The 20,295-nt window shown below is 43.7% G+C and overlaps 1 protein-coding gene across 2 annotated transcripts in view; it reads left to right on the top strand.

Moving 5' to 3' along the window:
* LOC142750154 (potassium channel subfamily T member 2-like) overlaps positions 1–20,095 on the top strand; it is a 209,248-nt gene extending 189,153 nt beyond the window's left edge. For both annotated transcript variants that reach the window (XM_075858995.1, XM_075858997.1), the window contains exon 29: positions 16,541–20,095. In XM_075858995.1, coding sequence (XP_075715110.1) covers positions 16,541–16,652 — 112 coding nt within the window. In that variant the 3' untranslated portion in view covers positions 16,653–20,095. The remainder of the gene's footprint in view (positions 1–16,540) is intronic.
* The last annotated feature ends 200 nt before the right edge of the window (positions 20,096–20,295 follow it).

Below are 20,295 nucleotides of genomic sequence, written 5' to 3'. Positions count from 1 at the left end.
AGGACAGGCCGTTGCAAGTAGGCAGGGACTGAGTGGCGGGTAGATTAGGGCTCACCTGTCTGTCTCCCTACCCCGTCATTACACCCTATGTACAAGAATATAACTACTATAATACTGCTCCTATGTACAAGAATATAACTACTATAATACTGCCCCTATGTACAAAAATATAACTACTATAATACTGACCTCTATATAAAAGAATATAACTACTATAATACTGCTCCCTATATTCAAGAATATAACTACTATAATACTGCCCCCTATGTACAAGAATATAACTACTATAATACTGCCCCCTATGTACAAGAATATAACTACTATAATACTGCCCCCTATATACAAGTATATAACCACTATAATACTGCTCCTATCTACAAGATTATAACTACTATAATACTGCCCTCTATGTATAAGAATATAACTACTATAATATTCCCCTCTATGTACAAGAATATAACTATATAATATACTCCCCCCTATGTACAAGAGTATAACTACTATAATACTGCCCCCTATGTACAAGAATATAACTATATTATATACTCCCCCTATGTACAAGAATATAACCACTATAATACTGCCTCCTATGTACAAGAATATAACTACTATATTACTGCCCCTATATACAAGAATATAACTACTATAATACTGCCCCTATATACAAGAATATAACTACTATAATACTGCCCTCTATATACAAGACTATAACTACTATAATACTGCCTCCTATATACAAGAATATAACTACTATAATACTGCCCCCTATATACAAGAATATAACTAATATAATACTGCTCCTATGTACAAGAATATAACTACTATAATACTGCCCCCTATATACAAGAATATAACTACTATAATACTGCCTCCTATATACAAGAATATAACTAATATAATACTGCCCTCTATGTACAAGAATATAACTACTATAATACTGCTCCTATGTACAAGAATATAACTAATATAATACTGCCCCTATATACAAGAATATAACTACTATAATACTGCTCCTATGTACAAGAATATAACTACTATAATACTGCCCCTATGTACAAGAATATAACTGCTATAATACTGCCCCCTATGTACAAGAATATAACTATTTTCCTCTTCATCCTACGGCATCACAACAGGGAATATTTTGTTCCTCAATCCCCATATCAGGACCGGCCACCTAGCAAAAAACAAACTAAAAAAAAACAGCCATCAGCTCATTGATTGCATTCACAGGAAATATAAGAGACAGGCACGCTCAGCACTGCATGTGTTTTATTTTGTCCTCGTTCCTGGCAGGTGCAGTGTTACTCGTCTGCTTGCCCACCTTAGTTTTTTCAAAAATGGCGTCGTGAGAAGAACCACAAGTCCATGCACAGTTTATGCATCAGTTGTATTCAGCCTCTGCTGATTTTTTTACCTGAGGAAACCTGTGATCTGTGCATCTCTCAGTTTGAAGCCTCCTCTCAAAGAGTCATAAGAAGAACCAAAAGTCCATGCGCAGTTTATGCATCAGTTGTATTCAGCCGCTGCCTGATAATTTTTTACTCCAAGGCTTCGTTCACATCTGCGCAACGGCACCATTCGGTCGGAGCTTTCCGTCGGAACGGAGCCCTGACAGACACAAACAGAAACCATAAGTTTCTGTTTGCATCACCATTGATTTCAGTGGTGACGGATCCGGTGCCAATGGTTTCCGTTTGTCTCAGTTGTGCAAGGGTTCTGTAGTTCTGACTAAATCAATAACATAGTCGACTACAGAATTGATTCCGTCAAAATGACGGAACCCTTGCACAACGGAGACAAACGGAAACCATTGGCACCGGATCCGTCACCATTGAAATCAATGGTGATGGAAACGGAAACCTATGGTTTCCGTTTGGGTCTGTCAGGGCTCCATTCCGACGGAAAGCTCAGATGGAACGTTGGAATGGAGCCCTAGCGCAGATGTGAACGAAGCCTAAGACCTGTTCTGATTGTTCTTTTCCTGGCAGTGATGCAGCCAAGAGATATGAAGCTGATACGTTTTTTCATGGCTCAAGACACAAGTGAAGCATTTACATCTAAGGAGGTAAAACATAGCTGTAAACCGAGACTATGACTTTTACTCCACCCCCTCTGTATCGGACACTGAATTATCAGAGGGTGAAGTGATCTCCTCTGAGGTGGTGACGCCGGTGTCTGAAGAGAATTTTCTTTTAAAATGACTTCCAAGATGGGGTTCCTAGAGACGACCTTCTTACCTAATGGATCTCAATCCCAGAGGGATGCCTCTGGTTGCTCTCTGCCTTATTACCCAAAACTGGTGAAAATCGCACAGAACTAGAGGTGTGTCTCTGGTCAAGTTGCCATATGTCGTACCGTACTGGAGACCGTTGCACAGTACCAGAGGGGTGTCCATGGTCAAGTTTGCGTTATGCCGCACAGTACTGGAGAATGTCGCACAGTGCCAGAGGTGTCTCTAGTCATGCATGTTACATGCAAATAAATACCAGTATGGCGCACAGTACTAGAGGAGTCTCTGGCAGAACTATAGAATGGTGCACAGTGCTAGAGGACTCTGGTCAGGTATATCATATGTCTACAGAATGTTGCACAGTACTATAGAATGGTGCATAGTACTATAGAATAGCGCACAATACTGGTCCGGTATGTTATATGTTGCACAGTACTATAGAATAGCGCACAGTACTATAGAATGGCGCATAGTACTATAGAATAGCGCACAGTACTGGTCCGGTATGTTATATGTTGCACAGTACTATAGAATGGCGCATAGTACTATAGAATAGCGCACAGTACTGGTCCGGTATGTTATATGTTGCACAGTACTATAGAATAGCGCACAGTACTGGTCCGGTATGTTATATGTTGCACGGTTCTATAGAATAGCGCACAGTACTATAGAATGGTGCACAGTACTGGTCCGGTATGTCATATGTTGCACGGTTCTATAGAATAGCGCACAGTACTATAGAATGGTGCACAGTACTGGTCCGGTATGTTATATGTTTCACAGTACTATAGAATGCTGCACAGTACTGGTCCGGTATGTTATATGTTGCACAGTACTATAGAATGCTGCACAGTACTGGTCCGGTATGTTATATGTTGCACAGTACTATAGAATGCTGCACAGTACTGGTCCGGTATGTTATATGTTGCACAGTACTATAGAATGCTGCACAGTACTGGTCCGGTATGTTATATGTTGCACAGTACTATAGAATGCCGCACAGTACTGGTCCGGTATGTTATATGTTGCACAGTACTATAGAATGCCGCACAGTACTGGTCCGGTATGTTATATGTTGCACAGTACTATAGAATGCCGCACAGTACTGGTCTGGTATGTTATATGTTGCACAGTACTATAGAATGCCGCACAGTACTGGTCCGGTATGTTATATGTTGCACAGTACTGGTCCGGTATGTTATATGTTGCACAGTACTATAGAATGCTGCACAGTACTGGTCCGGTATAAGTGTAGAAAAATAGTGGATGAGATCCAGCGCACAAATATATAGGATAGTCCAATGGTAGGTTTAAAATGGAATCTAGTTCCAATTTTATTTGAATGAATATAAAACCGGGAGTCAGGCTTCCCACAACGGGTAGGGTGGATGTGAAAAGAAGAAATAGGTGTGTAGCCTACGCGTTTCAGACGAAGTCTTCGTCCTTAGTCATTCTTTCAGCCATGACTAAGGACGAAGACTTAGAACCTGTGTACCTGTTTCTGAGGTCTGTGCTGAACTGCAGCTAAATTATACAGTGAAGGAAATAAGTATTTGATCCCTTGCTGATTTTGTAAGTTTGCCCACTGTCAAAGACATGAACAGTCTAGAATTTTTAGGCTAGGTTAATTTTACCAGTGAGAGATAGATTATATAAAAAAAAAAAAAAGAAATTCTATATATTTATTTGCATTGTGCACAGAGAAATAAGTATTTGATCCCCTACCAACCATTAAGAGTTCAGCCTCCTCCAGACCAGTTACACGCTCCAAATCAACTTGGTGCCTGCATTATAGACAGCTCTTACATGGTCACCTGTATAAAAGACTCCTGTCCACAGACTCAATTAATCAGTCTGACTCTAACCTCTACAACATGGGCAAGACCAAAGAGCTTTCTAAGGATGTCAGGGACCAGATCATAGACCTGCACAAGGCTGGAATGGGCTACAAAACCATAAGTAAGACCCTGGGTGAGAAGGAGACAACTGTTGGTGCAATAGTAAGAAAATGGAAGACATACAAAATGACTGTCAATCGACATCGATCTGGGGCTCCATGCAAAATCTCACCTCGTGGGGTATCCTTGATCCTGAGGAAGGTGAGAGCTCAGCCGAAAACTACACGGGGGGAACTTGTTAATGATCTCAAGGCAACTGGGACCACAGTCACCAAGAAAACCATTGGTAACACATTACGCCGTAATGGATTAAAATCCTGTAGTGCCCGCAAGGTCCCCCTGCTCAAGAAGGCACATGTACAGGCCCGTCTGAAGTTTGCAAATGAACATCTGGATGATTCTGACAGTGATTGGGAGAAGGTGCTATGGTCAGATGAGACTAAAATTGAGCTCTTTGGCATTAACTCTACTCGCCGTTTTTGGAGGAAGAGAAATGCTGCTTATGACCCAAAGAACACCGTCCCCACTGTCAAGCATGAAGGTGGAAACATTATGTTTTGGGGGTGTTTCTCTGCTAAGGGCACAGGACTACTTCACCGCATCAATGGGAGAATGGATGGAGCCATGTACCGTCAAATCCTGAGTGACAACCTCCTTCCCTCCACCAGGACATTAAAAATGGCTCGTGGCTGGGTCTTCCAGCACGACAATGACCCGAAACATACAGCCAAGGCAACAAAGGAGTGGCTCAAAAAGAAGCACATTAAAGGTAATGTGTTGCCAGCAAAACATGTTTGCTTTTTTTTAGTTAAACAATTAGTGTGTAGGTGATTAAACATTGTTCTAATTTTTTTTATTTTTTTCACGAGTCAGGAAATATTATAAATTGGATTCAATTTATAATATTTCCCAGCACTGGTCACTAGATGGAGCAATTCCCAAAATTGCAGCATTGCATGTGGTAAAGCAACCACATTGCTTTATGCTGCAAAATTGGGAAAAAATCCCTCGCTCTAGTGAGCTCTCAGAATCCCCCCCTCCTTTATCCTGGCTAGTGCCGGGATAAACGAGGGGTTTGAACGGTCTAACCTCCTACACTGTGTGTCGCCATTTTTTGAGCTAACACACAGTGTAGAAGGTTTACATACACTAGTAAAACACACTGAAACACGAACATACATAGAAATCACTTACCTGCTCCAGTCGCCGCCGCTCCCTCCGGTCCGTCCGCTCCGTCTGCTGCCGCTGCTCCATGTGCACAAGTCCGGAAGCCGCGACCAGAAGTAGTAATCTTACTGCCCGGCCGCGACTTACGGTCCACAGGAAAATGGCGCCGGACGGCGCGCATTTCAAATCGGACTGTGTGGGAGCGGCGCATGCGCCGTTCCCACACACACGGCGTACACCAGAGTGGATGGAACGGGCCCCGTTCGCAGTCCCTATGGGACTGGAGCTGCCGTATTCCATGTCTGTATGTGTCGTTAATCGACACATACAGAAATGGAAAAAAAAATGGCAGCCCCCATAGGGAAGAAAAAGTGTAAAAATAGAAAAAAGTAACACACAAACACACAAATAAATATAAACGTTTTTAATAAAACCCTAACATAAAACTGATATAAAAAAAAAATGTTGGTGACACTGTTCCTTTAAGGTCATGGAGTGGCCTAGCCAGTCTCCAGACCTTAATCCCATCGAAAACTTATGGAGGGAGCTGAAGATCCGAGTTGCCAAGCGACAGCCTCGAAATCTAAATGATTTACAGATGATCTGCAAAGAGGAGTGGGCCAAAATTCTATCTAACATGTGGGCAAACCTCATCATCAACTACAAAAAATGTCTGACTGCTGTGATTGCCAACAAGGGTTTTGCCACCAAGTATTAAGTCTTGTTTGTCAAAGGGATCAAATACTTATTTCTCTGTGCGCAATGCAAATAAATATATATAATTGTGACAATGTGATTTTCTGTTTTTTTTTATTTTTATATAATCTATCTCTCACTGGCAAAATTAACCTAGCCTAAAAATTCTAGACTGTTCATGTCTTTGACAGTGGGCAAACTTACAAAATCAGCAAGGGATCAAATACTTATTTCCTTCACTGTATGTGCGTTTTTCCTTTTAGATGTTCTCCGTGGTTCTTCAAAGAACCTGGTCCTAGCCAATTTGGTTAGAAAAGCAATTTGGATCAAACCCTGGAAAGGAGACATAGAGCAATATTGTTTCCTTGCCCTTCGAGCCAGAAAGATTATTTGGAACTGCACTTGACGACATCATCATCGCTAACAAGGATAATAAGGTGCTAGTGTTTCCTAGTCTTCCTAGAAATCAGAAATTTCAAAAGGCTCTAGATTTTCTTCAGGGTTTTGGGGTATATACAAGGATGTTTCCTGTCCCCAAACCTGGTGGGGCTCGACGCCTAATCATAGATTTCCGTTACCTGAATTGTCACCTAAAGTAGACAATGTTCAGAATAGAGACACTAGGATCTTGCACAGCGTTCCTGAAACCAGAAGTTTTGTGATTTAACAGATGCATATCTTCAGATACCAATCAGAGAGGAAGACAAAACATTCCTAAGAATATTAGATATTGTACATCAGGGAGAAATTCTTCACCTGCAGTTCAGGGCCAAGCCTTTTGATCTATCTTCGGCTCCCAAAGTCTTCACGAAGGTGGCTATAGCTGCAGTTGCTGCCCTTGGCTCCAGGGGAGCCAGGTTATTCTGTATCTGGACGACTGGTTAGTCATCGCATCGTCCAGAGATCCTACTGTCTCACCTCCACCCTACTATGGAGCTCCTGAACGATCTGGGTCTCCTAATCAATCAAAGAAATCCGACCAAATTTCAGGTACCAGGAAGGGTTTTCTGGAGTTTGTCATAAAATGACGTAAGTCAGACACTTTTCCTTCCATCAGACAAGATGGCCAAAATCAAAGAGGTAATTAATTACTCACCTGATCAGAGCGCCTATGAGAGTGCTACGGCATTTCTCAGCATCTATTGAGGCCGTGCCTTGGGCAAGGGCTCACATGTGGTAACTCCAGCAAGAGATCCTATCAGTTTGGGCTCACAACCCTCTCAACCTCCAGAAAAGGCTCCAGATAAGTTCCTATATTCAAGATACTCTTCAATGGTGGTTGATAGACAAAAATCTTGCCATAGAGAGATGCTTTATAATGTTGGACCAAGTTGTCCTCACTACGGATGCCTCGAGTGGGGGCTCGTGGACTCATTACAAGAACAGATGACTCTTCCAACCTGAAGAACATTTAATTGGCTCTTCATCATTTCTGAAAGAGAAATGCCCCTACACAAAGCTCTATTGTTAGAGAGGTCTGTTCCTGGACAGACTACAACTGACGGCCTGGTATCTGAAGAATCCTATCTAAAATAGAAAGGTCTTTCAGAAACAGTTCTTTATCTTTCTTGTAGCCAGAAAACTTTTCATTAATTCGCTCTATTCAAGAATCTGGAAGGAGTTTTCTTCTTGGCTACAGCATTCTTCCTGCCTCTAAGACAACACCTTGAAAGTCCATATGACTGCCATGAATTCCTTCACTGACGGGAAGTTTTCATTACCAGCATCTAATTGCAAGATTCTTTAAAGCTCTGAGAAATCTTAGACCTAGTATCAGACATCCAGTGGCTACCAAAGACTTGTGTCTAGTATTAAATAGATTAACCCTGTCCCTCTTTGAACTGCTGGAAGACGTAGAGAACAAGTGGCTCTCGTTTTTAAAGTATTTTTTCTGGTCGCAATTACATCAGCAAAAAGAGTGGAAGAGCTACAAGCTTTATCTCCCTACCCTCTTTTTTTTCTGAAGATGGTGCCTGACAGTGTTCTTCTTAGGACAGTACCCTCCTTTGTCCCCAAAGTGGCTTCAACAGAAAATATCAACAAAAGCCTTCCTGCCGGTGTTCTTCCCTCATCCAGCTAACGAATAAGAGGAAGCCCTTCATCAACTAGATTTAAAAGGGCTGTAAATTGTTACCTGTCCAGAACATTTTCGACATCCAGGAAGGGTTGTGTTACATCTAGAGAATCTCTTGCAAGATGCATAAGAATGACTGTCACATAAGCATATAAGTTGGAAGATATGCCTCCTCGTTGTCTTTAAGAGCCCACTCTACTAGATCAAAATTCACTTTTGGGGCAGGTAATACGCAAGTTCTTCTTCAGGATAACTGTAACGCAGCCACCTGGTTATTATCCTCTACAGTTGCGAAGTGTTACAGGCTTGATGTCTCAGCATCCAGGGGTTCAGCCTTCGGCACGGAAGTTCTCGAGTCAGTGTTTAAAGAGGCTCTGTCACCAGATTATAAGTGCCCTATCTCCTACATAATGTGATCGGCGCTGTAATGTAGATATCAACAGTGGTTTTTATTTTGAAAAACGATCATTTTTGAGCAAGTTATGAGCTAGTTTAGATTTATGCTAATGAGTTTCTCAATGGCCAAATGGGCGTGTTTTTACTTTTTACCAACTGGGTGTTGTACAGAGGATTGTATGACGCTGACCAATCAGTGACTAATCATTGTCCTACTCTTCTCATTGTTCCAGCCCAGCATGATCCACAGCACAGTGTGATTGTGCAGTGAAAGAAGTAAACATGCCCAGTTGCTAAAAACACAATACACGCCCAGTTGGAAATAAGAGAAAACACGCCCAGTTGTCCATTAGAAAGGCTCATTTGCATAAATATAAAATTGCTCATAACTTAGCCAAAAATGATCGTTTTTCAAAAAAAAAAAAAAAAACGTTACTGTTATCTACATTGCAGCGCCGATCACATGCAATAGGAGATAGGGATTTGATAATCTGGTGACAGAGCCTCTTTAAGAGTTAAACCCTCCCTTAGGTTCTACTATTCAGATCCCTGTTGTGCTGCCGTAGGACAAAGAGGAAAGTAAAAATGTTCTTTCCTTGTCATTTTCATTTCCCCGAGTCCAAGGCAGCACAGATAACCCTCCCAATAAACGTTCACATTTGTACATTGAATTCGGACTATTTTATTAACATGTAGTGCTGGGCGTGCCTGTCTCTTATACTTCCTGTGAATGCAATCAATGAGCGAAATGGCTGTTTTTTTAGTTTGTTTTTGCTAGGTGGGCGGACCTGATATGGGGATTGAGGAACAAAATATTCCCTGTTGTGCTGCCTTAGACTCGAGAAAATGAAAATGACAAGGTAAGAACATTTTTACTATAATACTGCCTCCCTATGTACAAGAACATAACTACTATAATACTGCCCCCTATATACAAGAATATAATAACTATAATACTTCCCCCTATATACAAGAATATAACTAGAAAAAAAATGTATTACAAGTTCGCTCAACGCGTTTCCACTGCATTAGTTCATATAATGAATTGATTCCACGTCCAAATGTTGCAGGTGCTTGAAAATACTACCAAAGAATCCTGAGTCGATAGCAGGTATTCAAGGCCATAGAAGTGGACAAAAAATGGTGAAGAATATAACTACTATATTACTGCCCCCTATATACAAGAATATAACTACTATAATACTGCCCCTACGTACAAGAATATAACTACTATAATACTGCTCCTATATACAAGACTATAACTACTATAATACTGCCCCCTATGTACAAGAATATAATTACTTTAATACTGCCCCTATATACAAGAATATAACTACTATAATTCTGCCCCTATATACAAGAATATAACTACTATAATACTGCCCCCCTATATACAAGAATATAACTACTATAATACTGCTCCTGTAAAGGATTTGCCAGGCACAGCTTCTTTACCAACGCCCATAGGTAATCAGTCTGCACCTGCTTCTAGGTCTGTGAGACTGACTCCATCTTCCACCACTCAGGATGGCAGGCTTAGGAGTGGGAGAGCCTATCACAGCCTGGCCAGACGGAGCTAGCTCCCGCCCTCTGTCTATTTATACCTGCCTTTCCTGTTCCTCCTTGCTTGTGATTCTTCTCTGTTGGTTTCCTGGCCCTGCTGCAGCTTCTTGTACTATTTGTCCCTGCTTTGTATTGACCCTGGCTTGCTGACTACTCTCCTGCTCTGCGTTTGGTACCTCGTTCTCTCCTGGTTTGACTCGGCTTGTTCACTACTCTCCTGCTCTGCGTTTGGCACCTCGTACTCTCCTGGTTTGACTCGGCTCGTTTACTATTGTTGCTCACAGTGTTGCCATGGGCAACTGCCCCGTTTCCCTTAGGTTCTGTGTTCCCTTGTCTGTTTGTCTGTCGTGCACTTATTGAGTGTAGGGACCGTCGCCGAGTTGTACCCCGTCGCCTAGGGCGGGTAGTTGCAAGTAGGCAGGGACTGAGTGGCGGGTAGATTAGGGCTCACTTGTCTGTTTCCCTACCCCCATCATTACATATTCACAAGCCAATATACCTAGTCTACCCTGGTCCCTGACACTACTATGGACCCCCTTGAGACCCTGGCTCCCTACAGGTCCTCTCCCTACAGGTCCAGGCCCTGGCTCAGAGGGTCAACCAGCCTGATGCTACCATGGTAGTGTCCCTCACCTCACCTCTTGAACCCCACCTCAAGTTGCCTGACCGGTTCTCAGGGGACCGGAAGACTTTTCTCTCCTTTCGGGAGAGTTGTAGGCTCTATTTTCGCTTAAAGCCCCACTCCTCAGGTTCTGAGAGCCAGCGGGTGGGTATAATTATGTCCCGGCTCCTGGAGTGGCCCCAAGAATGGGCCTTCTCCTTGGCTCCTGATGCCCCTGAACTTTCCTCCGTTGATCTTTTCTTTTCTGCTCTCTGACTCATTTATGACGAGACTGACAAGACTGCCTTTGCCGAGAGTCAGCTGGTGACCTTACGTCAGGGTAAGAGACCTGTTGAGGAGTATTGTTCTGACTTTAGGAAGTGGTGCGTAGCTTCTCGGTGGAATGACCCTGCCTTAAGGTGCCAGTTTAGGTTGGGCCTGTCGAACGCCCTGAAAGACCTGCTAGTTAGCTACCCCTCTTCTGACTCCCTAGACCAGGTTATGGCTTTAGCGGTACGACTTGACCGACGTCTCAGGGAATGACGACTTGAACGTCTTGGTCTTTTCTCCTCTGACTCCCCCATGATGCCTCCCGAGGTTCCGTTGCTTCGTTCTTCCACGGAAGACTCGGTGGTACCTATGCAACTCGGGGCCTCCGTGTCCCCCCAACAACGTAGAGCGTTCCGCAGGAAGAATGGTCTCTGCTTCTACTGTGGGGATGACAAGCATCAAGTGAACAACTGTCCTGGGCGTAAGAATAAGCAGCCGGAGGAACTTCCGCGCCTAAGTGATCATCGGGGAGGTCACTTGGGCGCACAGGTATTTCCCGTAAATATGAAACGTAATAAAATCTTGCTTCCCTTTCAGGTCTCTTTTGGTGGTAGGTCTGCTACCGGCAGTTCCTTCGTGGATTCAGGGTCTTCTGCTAATATCATGTCTGTGGAATTTGCTATGTCTCTAGCTATGCCTTTGATTGATTTGCCTAAACCTGTCCCGGTAGTGGGTATCGACTCCACTCCTCTTGCTAATGGTTATTTTACACAGCATACCCCTGTTTTTGAACTCCTTGTTGGCTCCATGCATTTGCAGCAGTGCTCTGTACTGTTAATGCAGGGATTATCGTCCGATTTGGTTTTAGGCCTTCCCTGGTTGCAGTTGCATAATTCCACGTTTGACTGGAATACTGGGGATCTTACCAAATGGGGTAATGAATGCTTGATGTCATGTTTTTCTGTTAATTCTATTTCTCCCCCTGAGGAGGTGAACACGCTACCTGAGTTTGTTCAGGACTTCGCTGATGTTTTCTCTAAGGAGGCCTCCGAAGTGTTACCCCCTCATAGAGAATACGATTGCGCTATCGATTTGGTACCAGGAGCTAAGCTCCCTAAGGGTAGGATATTTAATCTCTCTTGTCCCGAATGTGAAGCCATGAGAGAGTATATCCAGGAATGTCTGGCCAAGGGTTACATTCGCCCCTCTACTTCTCCGGTAGGTGCTGGCTTCTTCTTTGTTGGGAAGAAGGATGGTGGCCTTAGGCCATGCATTGACTACCGAAACTTGAATAAGGTCACTGTGAGGAACCAGTATCCCCTTCCTTTGATTCCTGATCTCTTTAATCAGGTTCAGGGGGCCCAATGGTTCTCTAAGTTTGATCTACGGGGGGCTTATAACCTTATCCGCATCAAAGAGGGGGATGAGTGGAAGACTGCGTTTAACACGCCCGAAGGTCATTTCGAATACCTCGTCATGCCCTTTGGGTTGCGTAATGCTCCCGCGGTCTTCCAGAATTTCATAAATGAGATTTTAAGAGACTACCGGGGGGTATTTCTTGTAGTGTACATTGATGACATACTTGTGTTTTCCAAGGACTGGTCCTCCCACATTGAGCATGTCAGGAAGGTGCTCCAGGTCCTTTGGGAAAACAAACTGTTTGCGAAGACCGAAAAATGTGTGTTTGGGGTGCAGGAGATACCATTTTTGGGTCAAATCCTCACTCCTCATGAATTCCGCATGGTCCCCGCCAAGGTCCAGGCTGTGGCGGAATGGGTCCAACCTGCCTCCCTGAAGGCGTTACAGTGCTTCTTGGGGTTCGCTAATTATTACAGGAGATTTATTGCTAACTTCTCGGTCATCGCTAAGCCTCTTACGGATCTCACTCGCAAAGGTGCTGATCTCCTCCACTGGCCTCCTGAGGCTGTCCAGGCTTTTGAGGTCCTTAAGAAGTGCTTTATCTCGGCCCCGGTGCTGGTTCAGCCCAACCAAATGGAGCCGTTTATCATGGAGGTTGACGCGTCCGAGGTGGGAGTGGGGGCTGTCTTGTCCCAGGGTACCAGGTCCCTCACCCATCTCCGTCCCTGTGCCTACTTCTCCAGGAAGTTTTCGCCCACTGAGAGTAACTATGATATTGGCAACCGCGAACTCTTAGCCATTAAATGGGCATTTGAAGAGTGGCGCCACTTCCTGGAGGGGCTAGGCACCAGGTAACGGTCCTTACCGACCACAAGAATCTGGTTTTCCTAGAATCTGCCCGGAGGCTAAACCCGAGACAAGCTCGATGGGCGTTATTTTTTACCAGATTCAACTTTTTGGTTACCTATAGGGCTGGGTCTAAAAATATTAATGCTGATGCACTGTCGCGTAGCTTCATGGCCAGCCCTCCTTCGGAGGAAGATCCTGCTTGTATTTTGCCTCCAAGTATAATCATTTCCTCTATTGATTCTGATTTAGTCTCTGAGGTTGCGGCTGATCAAGGTTCAGCTCCCGGGAACCTTCCTGAGAACAAGCTGTTTGTTCCCCTGCAATTCCGGCTAAGGGTACTTAGGGAAAATCATGACTCCGCACTATCTGGTCATCCAGGCATCCTGGGTACCAAGCACCTCATTGCCAGAAACTATTGGTGGCCTGGGTTGCCTAAAGACGTTAAGGCCTACGTCGCCGCTTGTGAAGTTTGTGCTAGGTCCAAGACTCCCAGGTCCCGACCAGCGGGCTTACTATGTTCTTTGCCCATTCCCTAGAGACCTTGGACCCATATCTCCATGGATTTTATCACCGATTTGCCTCCATCTCAAGGCAAGTCGGTGGTGTGGGTTGTAGTAGACCGTTTCAGTAAGATGTGCCACTTTGTGCCCCTCAAGAAACTACCCAATGCTAAGAAGTTAGCTACCTTGTTTGTCAAACACATCCTGCGTCTCCATGGGGTCCCTGTCCATATTGTTTCTGACAGAGGGGTACAATTTGTTTCATTGTTTTGGAGAGCCTTCTGTAAAAAGTTGGAGATTGATCTGTCCTTCTCCTCTGCCTTCCATCCTGAAACTAATGGCCAAACTGAGAGGACTAATCAGTCTCTAGAACAATATTTAAGGTGTTTTATCTCTGACTGTCAATATGATTGGGTCTCATTCATTCCCCTCGCCGAATTTTCCCTTAATAACCGGGTCAGTAACTCGTCAGGGGTCTCCCCCTTTTTCTGTAATTTTGGGTTTAATCCGCGGTTTTCCTCCGTTTCACCTGGTAGTTCCAACAATCCCGAGGTAGAAGTCGTTCATCGGGAACTGTGCACAGTCTGGGCCCAGGTTCAGAAGAACCTAGAGGCGTCCCAGAGCATACAAAAAACTCAGGCAGATAGAAGACGTTCTGCTAACCCCTTGTTTATGGTCGGGGATCTGGTGTGGCTATCGTCTAAGAACTTGCGCCTTAAAATCCCGTCCAAGAAGTTTGCTCCTCGGTTTATAGGGCCGTACAAGGTCATTGAAGTCCTCAATCCTGTCTCCTTCCGACTGGAGTTGCCCCCATCTTTTCGAGTACACGACGTGTTTCATGCCTCCCTCCTTAAACGCTGCTCCCCGTCCTTGGCTCCCTCGAGGAAACCTCCGGTCCCTGTTCTCACCCCTGAGGGGGTAGAATTCGAGGTGGCCAAGATTGTGGACAGCAGGATGGTCCAAGGCTCCCTCCAGTACCTGGTCCATTGGAGAGGATACGGGCCTTAGGAGAGGACGTCGGTACCCGCCCGGGATGTTCACGCTGGGATATTGGTCAAGAGGTTCCACCTTCGTTTCCCCAATAAACCAGGTCCACTTAGAAAGGGTCCGGTGGCCCCTCATAAAAGGGGGGGGGGGGTACTGTAAAGGATCTGCCAGGCACAGCTTCTTTATCAACGCCCATAGGTAATCAGTCTGCACCTGCTTCTAGGTCTGTGAGACTGACTCCATCTTCCACCACTAAGGATGGCAGGCTTAGGAGTGGTAGAGCCTATCGCAGCCTGGCCAGACGGAGCTAGCTCCCGCCCTCTGTCTATTTATACCTGCCTTTCCTGTTCCTCCTTGCTTGTGAATCTTCTCTGTTGGTTTCCTGGCCCTGCTGCAGCTTCTTGTACTATTTGTCCCTGCTTCGTATTGACCCTGGCTTGCTGACTACTCTCCTGCTCTGCGTTTGGTACCTCGTGCTCTCCTGATTTGACTCGGCTTGTTCACTACTCTCCTGCTCTGCGTTTGGCACCTCGTACTCTCCTGGTTTGACACGGCCCGTTTACTACTCTTGTTGCTCACGGTGTTGCTGTGGGCAACTGCCCCGTTTCCCTTTGGTTCTGTGTTCCCTTGTCTGTTTGTCTGTCGTGCACTTATTGAGTGTAGGGACCGTCGCCCAGTTGTACCCCGTCGCCTAGGGCGGGTCGTTGCAAGTAGGCAGGGACTGAGTGGCGGCTAGATTAGGGCTCACTTGTCTGTTTCCCTACCCTTATCATTACAGCTCCTATATACAAGAATATAACTATTATAATACTGCCCCCTATATACAAGAATATAACTACTATAATACTGCCCCTATGTACATGAATATAACTACTATAATACTTCCCCCTATATACAAGAATATAACTACTATAATACTGCTCCTATGTACAAGAATATAACTACTATAATACTGCTCCTATATACAAGATTATAACTACTATAAGGCTGGGTTCACACGACCATGTTACGTCCGTAATGTACGGAACGTATTTCGGCCGGAAGACCCGGACCGAACACACTGCAGGGAGCCGGGCTCCTAGCATCATAGTGATGTACGATGCTAGGAGTCCCTGCCTCGCTGCAGGACAACTGTCCCGTACTGTAATCATGATTACAGTACGGGACAGTAGTTCCACGCAGAGGCAGGGACTCCTAGCATCGTACATCACTATGATGCTAGGAGCCCGGCTCCCTGCAGTGTGTTCGGTCCGGGTCTTCCGGCCGAAATACGTTCCGTACATTACGGACGTAACATGGTCGTGTGAACCCAGCCTAATACTGACCCATTTATACAAGAATATAACTACTATAATACTGCCCCCTATATACAAGAATATAACTACTATAACACTGCCTCCTATGTACAAGAATATAACTACTATAATGCTGCCCCCTATATACAAGAATATAACTACTATAATACTGCCCCCTATGTACAAGAATATAACTGCTATAATACTACCCCCTATGTACAAGAATATAACTACTATAATACTGCTCCTATGTACAAAAATATAACTACTATAATACTGCCCCAATATACAAGAATATAACTACTATAATACTGCTCCCTATATGCAAGAATATAACTACTATAATACTGCCCCCTATGTACAAGAATATAGCTACTATAATACTGCCCCCTGTATATAAGAATATAACTACTATAATACTGCCCCTTGTGGAGAATTGTTCTTTAAATGAAATGTATGAGATTAAGAAAATAATAATGGGGCTGAACTGTAATATCAGACACTGCCCATGAACAAAAAAGGTGCTGATCTAATCTCCTACAACTCCTTTAACTGCAAGGGATGAAGCAAATAGAGCGCACATTTGGAGGAAGATCTGAATATTTTTAAATTCCTAATCTTATGTAATAACATCACATTCTCTATTTCACAGTTACCTCATACGTCCGGATCCACTTACTCTTGCGCCTAACAATGCCCGGAAACCCAGCGTCACACGTTCTGAAGGCCCAATATTTGATACAAAGGACAGCACTCATCTATAATACCTCATCATCTTGACTGCTGAAGAGACCAAGACCTTGAATGGAAGATCTTAAAATAATATGTAGATACCTCAAGGGAGCTGAAGATTTTGTGTCCATCTGGACTGCATCGCCACATCCGTCACATCTCACCAAATCGCGGGAATTAGTGCAGAAGGCTTCTTGCTTATTCTAGTTTGTGGCTTGCTTCAGCTTCTTCTAGACCATTCTTTTACAAAAGGGTATAGAAGGACAATCAGGAGTAGTATGGAGTGGAAGGAGATCTGAGTTGAAAGGTCCTATGTTGTGACCATCAAGTTTTCAGACAAGCCAAGTAATTTATTCAGTATGCTCAGGTGTAAAGTTGCCCAGCCAAAGGAATCCTGGGGTTTTTATTTTTAAGAGTGTAATATGTGATAAAATATGGGGGGTTCTGGTCTATGTTATACTTGAAGGCTCAGTTCTACAGCCTTGAGATGTTCAATCTGCATGGAAATTATTGTTACTGTGAGTTTCCCTGCGAGCTGAGTTCTCTTTCCCATAATATAAAAATATATGTGTAAGCTTTTAAAAGCTATCTCCATTTGCTATAGAATGTCACCCTCCCCCTTTACAACCTTCCGATACCTCTGTATAGTTCCTGCACTTTCCCCCCTTGTCTTTACTGTTTTATATCATGAGGCTGCATGATTTCCGGTGCAATATTCTCATGCTTCCTGTTTCAGGAGAGGGAGGAGCTTAAAACAAGTCTAGTTATCAAAGAGAGGCAGTGTATTGTATAGCAGATAGAACTTCCTGTGGTAGTCACACACACACACACACACACACACACACACACACACACACACACACACACACACACACACACACACACACAAGAATGTATCAATTCCTTATGCTTCCCAAAATGAATACAAAATTTGATTGAACAGGAGAAAAATATATAGTGTTGGATGAAAACACTCTGCCCCCTGTTATGATGGATTCGACGGCTAGTGATCTGTGTCAGAGATGGTGGAGCTATCCTTCAATTATAGTATTTGAGGTGCATGAAAGTGAGATATTTCTTCATGAAAAACTAGATATACAGTATGACTAAATCATCCCATGGGTCGAGATTGTAAACTAGTGAAGACCTGTGGAGTGTGACGTCACCTGTGGTAGTTTTTAGATAATTAACATGTGACTGTGCTGTCACTTGTTAAAGGGATTCTCCGCTTCGGACAATCCCTGCTTATTAGAAGCGTCCCTTGACAATAAGCAGATCACAAAGTGTCACCTTGCTGGGACCTCCAGCGATCAGCTTTTCTGTGTGCGGAAATCGTGCAGTAAGGGTTCAATTTCCCTGCAGCACCCCTACAGGTGATATTAAGCATTACACAGTGCTTATTCATATCAATTGGTTGTCTGTGTAATGCAGGACAGGACAGGTCCTTCCAAGAGAGACATCCTTTGTAACCGCTCTCCACTCTGGCCAAGAGTTGAGGATCATGAAGAGACGACCCCCTTTTTAAACCAGACCACCTCTCTAACTACCATAATATCATCAGTAGGTGCTTTGCTAGCTTGAGAAGGTTATCAAGGCCATAAATTAAAGGAAATCTCCACTTTCACACACTGAAGTTGGAGAAGGCAATGCCTTTATACCCCGACCCTAAATATGACATAGTCTATAGGGAATTTAGCCTAAAACAATCCATTCTCTGGTTTGCGTATTTCATTTTGTTTGTAGGGAAGGTCTGTCTTATTATATACAGAATGATATATACATATATTTTTGCATTACTTCTGCAATAAAATAGTCTTATATTTAAATGGAGTTTAAGGTATAGGGAACAGGAACCGATAATGGGAATTTTTAAGGAGCAATAGCTTCAGGTTAACTGGGATTTTGGACTGGGGTTTCTTGGGCCCACCAGAGGAAATTATTCTGAGGGCCCATCTTCCTTCTATACAGAACACGAGCATCATAATCTTGTTGTTATCAATGTACATTAATTAATAAGGTTTAATAGGTCATTGTGAATCATCCCCTAAGAAATAGACCCTAGTGGCAAGGGATTGCTTCCAAAGTCATCTCCTAATAGGGTTTTCTTCTGCTGGACCTTTCGTGTTTTATTGTCTCAGAGCCTGGGCCAACTAAAGCATCTTCTTTTACTCTGGTGAGCCACTTCGACCCTGGGTGAAACGGTTGTCCCTGTGTATAAGTATTTAGACAAATGAGCTCATTACTGTACGTTGTTTATGATCACATGATGCAGCGTTAACTCTAAAAGGTTTTCATTTGGGCATTCGGGAAAAAAAGAAAAATAATTGTTTGTCTACGTTCAGCTTTAGTGGTGCCAATTGTTGATTTGTCTCTTTGTCCCCATGTAAATCTACTGGACTGCGTCACTTGTCTTGGTGCCATGTGTTTTGTTGAAGCATTGCCAGTCAATCTGTACGTTCTGTCACCAAGTTGCCAAGTGCTGAATCTGAATGTCTAATCTAGTGATTTTGCACTCTGTTTCATTTACAGCCCTAGAGTTATCATGCCATACTTCATAGGTCGAAAAACTAGGTCTACTAAAAAATTTAGATCAGAGATCCCCAACCTTCTATGATATCCACCAAGTTGTTCAAGTGAGTACATTGCAAGGTATTGTTGGATGATAGGTCTTATGGCTCCGTGCCTTAGTGGCCAAATTTGCTTTATACTGAACAGCTTGAACTCAGAGAAAGGTCAGATCTTACAAGTAACTGTAGTGTGGTTCTTCCACGAATAATGGACAAAGTTGTGGTATGGTGCCATGTCAAAGCAAGTTTGCCTTGAAAAACTCCCCCTAAAGTGTCAAGAAGACAGGTACCATCTCCAACTTATTAGAAAGAGCACTTCCAATATAAGAATGGTGACGTGTCCACTCTCTATTCTACCGAACTGGTAGGAAGGGCATTGGTCCCATCCTCTGTGCTTTTAGGTGGCAAGAACCTGTAGGTCCAAGACCCATTTCCAGGGGAATTGCATTGTTAACAAGCAAGGGGTTGTGGAATTGGCCCAAGGGTCATGGGATGGGCGTTTAGGGAGAAACAAACACTAAGCCTTTCTGTCCTAGGTGGAAAACATAGCATCATAGTGTGGGGCCCAGTTTCATCTTTGCTACGGAGGCTCACAGACGGTAAAGGTATCTATATATGGTAAGCTGGCACTTTTGTTTACTTCGATTTCTAGTATCTGTATGATAAAAAGAGGCTTTTACTAGTTAATATTGCTCAACATCTTCCCTGCGGCAAACAGTGTAAGGGAGGCAAGGTTGGCTAAGAACACGAATATGGGCCAGGAGGCGCTGGTTGGGGATCACTGATCTATATAGTCCTAGAGATGGCTGCAATTCTAGGGTGTTCAATAAATTTCAAAGTAAAGGGATAAATATCCCAGTCTTTAACACTGTGAAAAAGAACTGTAAAATAAAGCCTAATGGATACAACCTGTGTCTCCTCTTCATTTATCACAGGCTCCTATTTACCTGAGATTTGTTGGGGTGCTCTTATTCACTTGGTCAGGGATCCTGTTACAGAAAATGTTTATATTTCTATTGTTCAGTGGTTTTCAAGGGCAGACTATTTGGCTGCTATGTGGTTCTTGGAAAGAGGAGCGGGGCCAAGTCGTGGTTGGTTTCATCCCCTA

This window comes from Rhinoderma darwinii, chromosome 3, assembly GCF_050947455.1.
Source record: "Rhinoderma darwinii isolate aRhiDar2 chromosome 3, aRhiDar2.hap1, whole genome shotgun sequence".
Taxonomy (NCBI): domain Eukaryota; kingdom Metazoa; phylum Chordata; class Amphibia; order Anura; family Rhinodermatidae; genus Rhinoderma; species Rhinoderma darwinii.
This window is presented reverse-complemented; position numbering and strand designations above follow the sequence as displayed.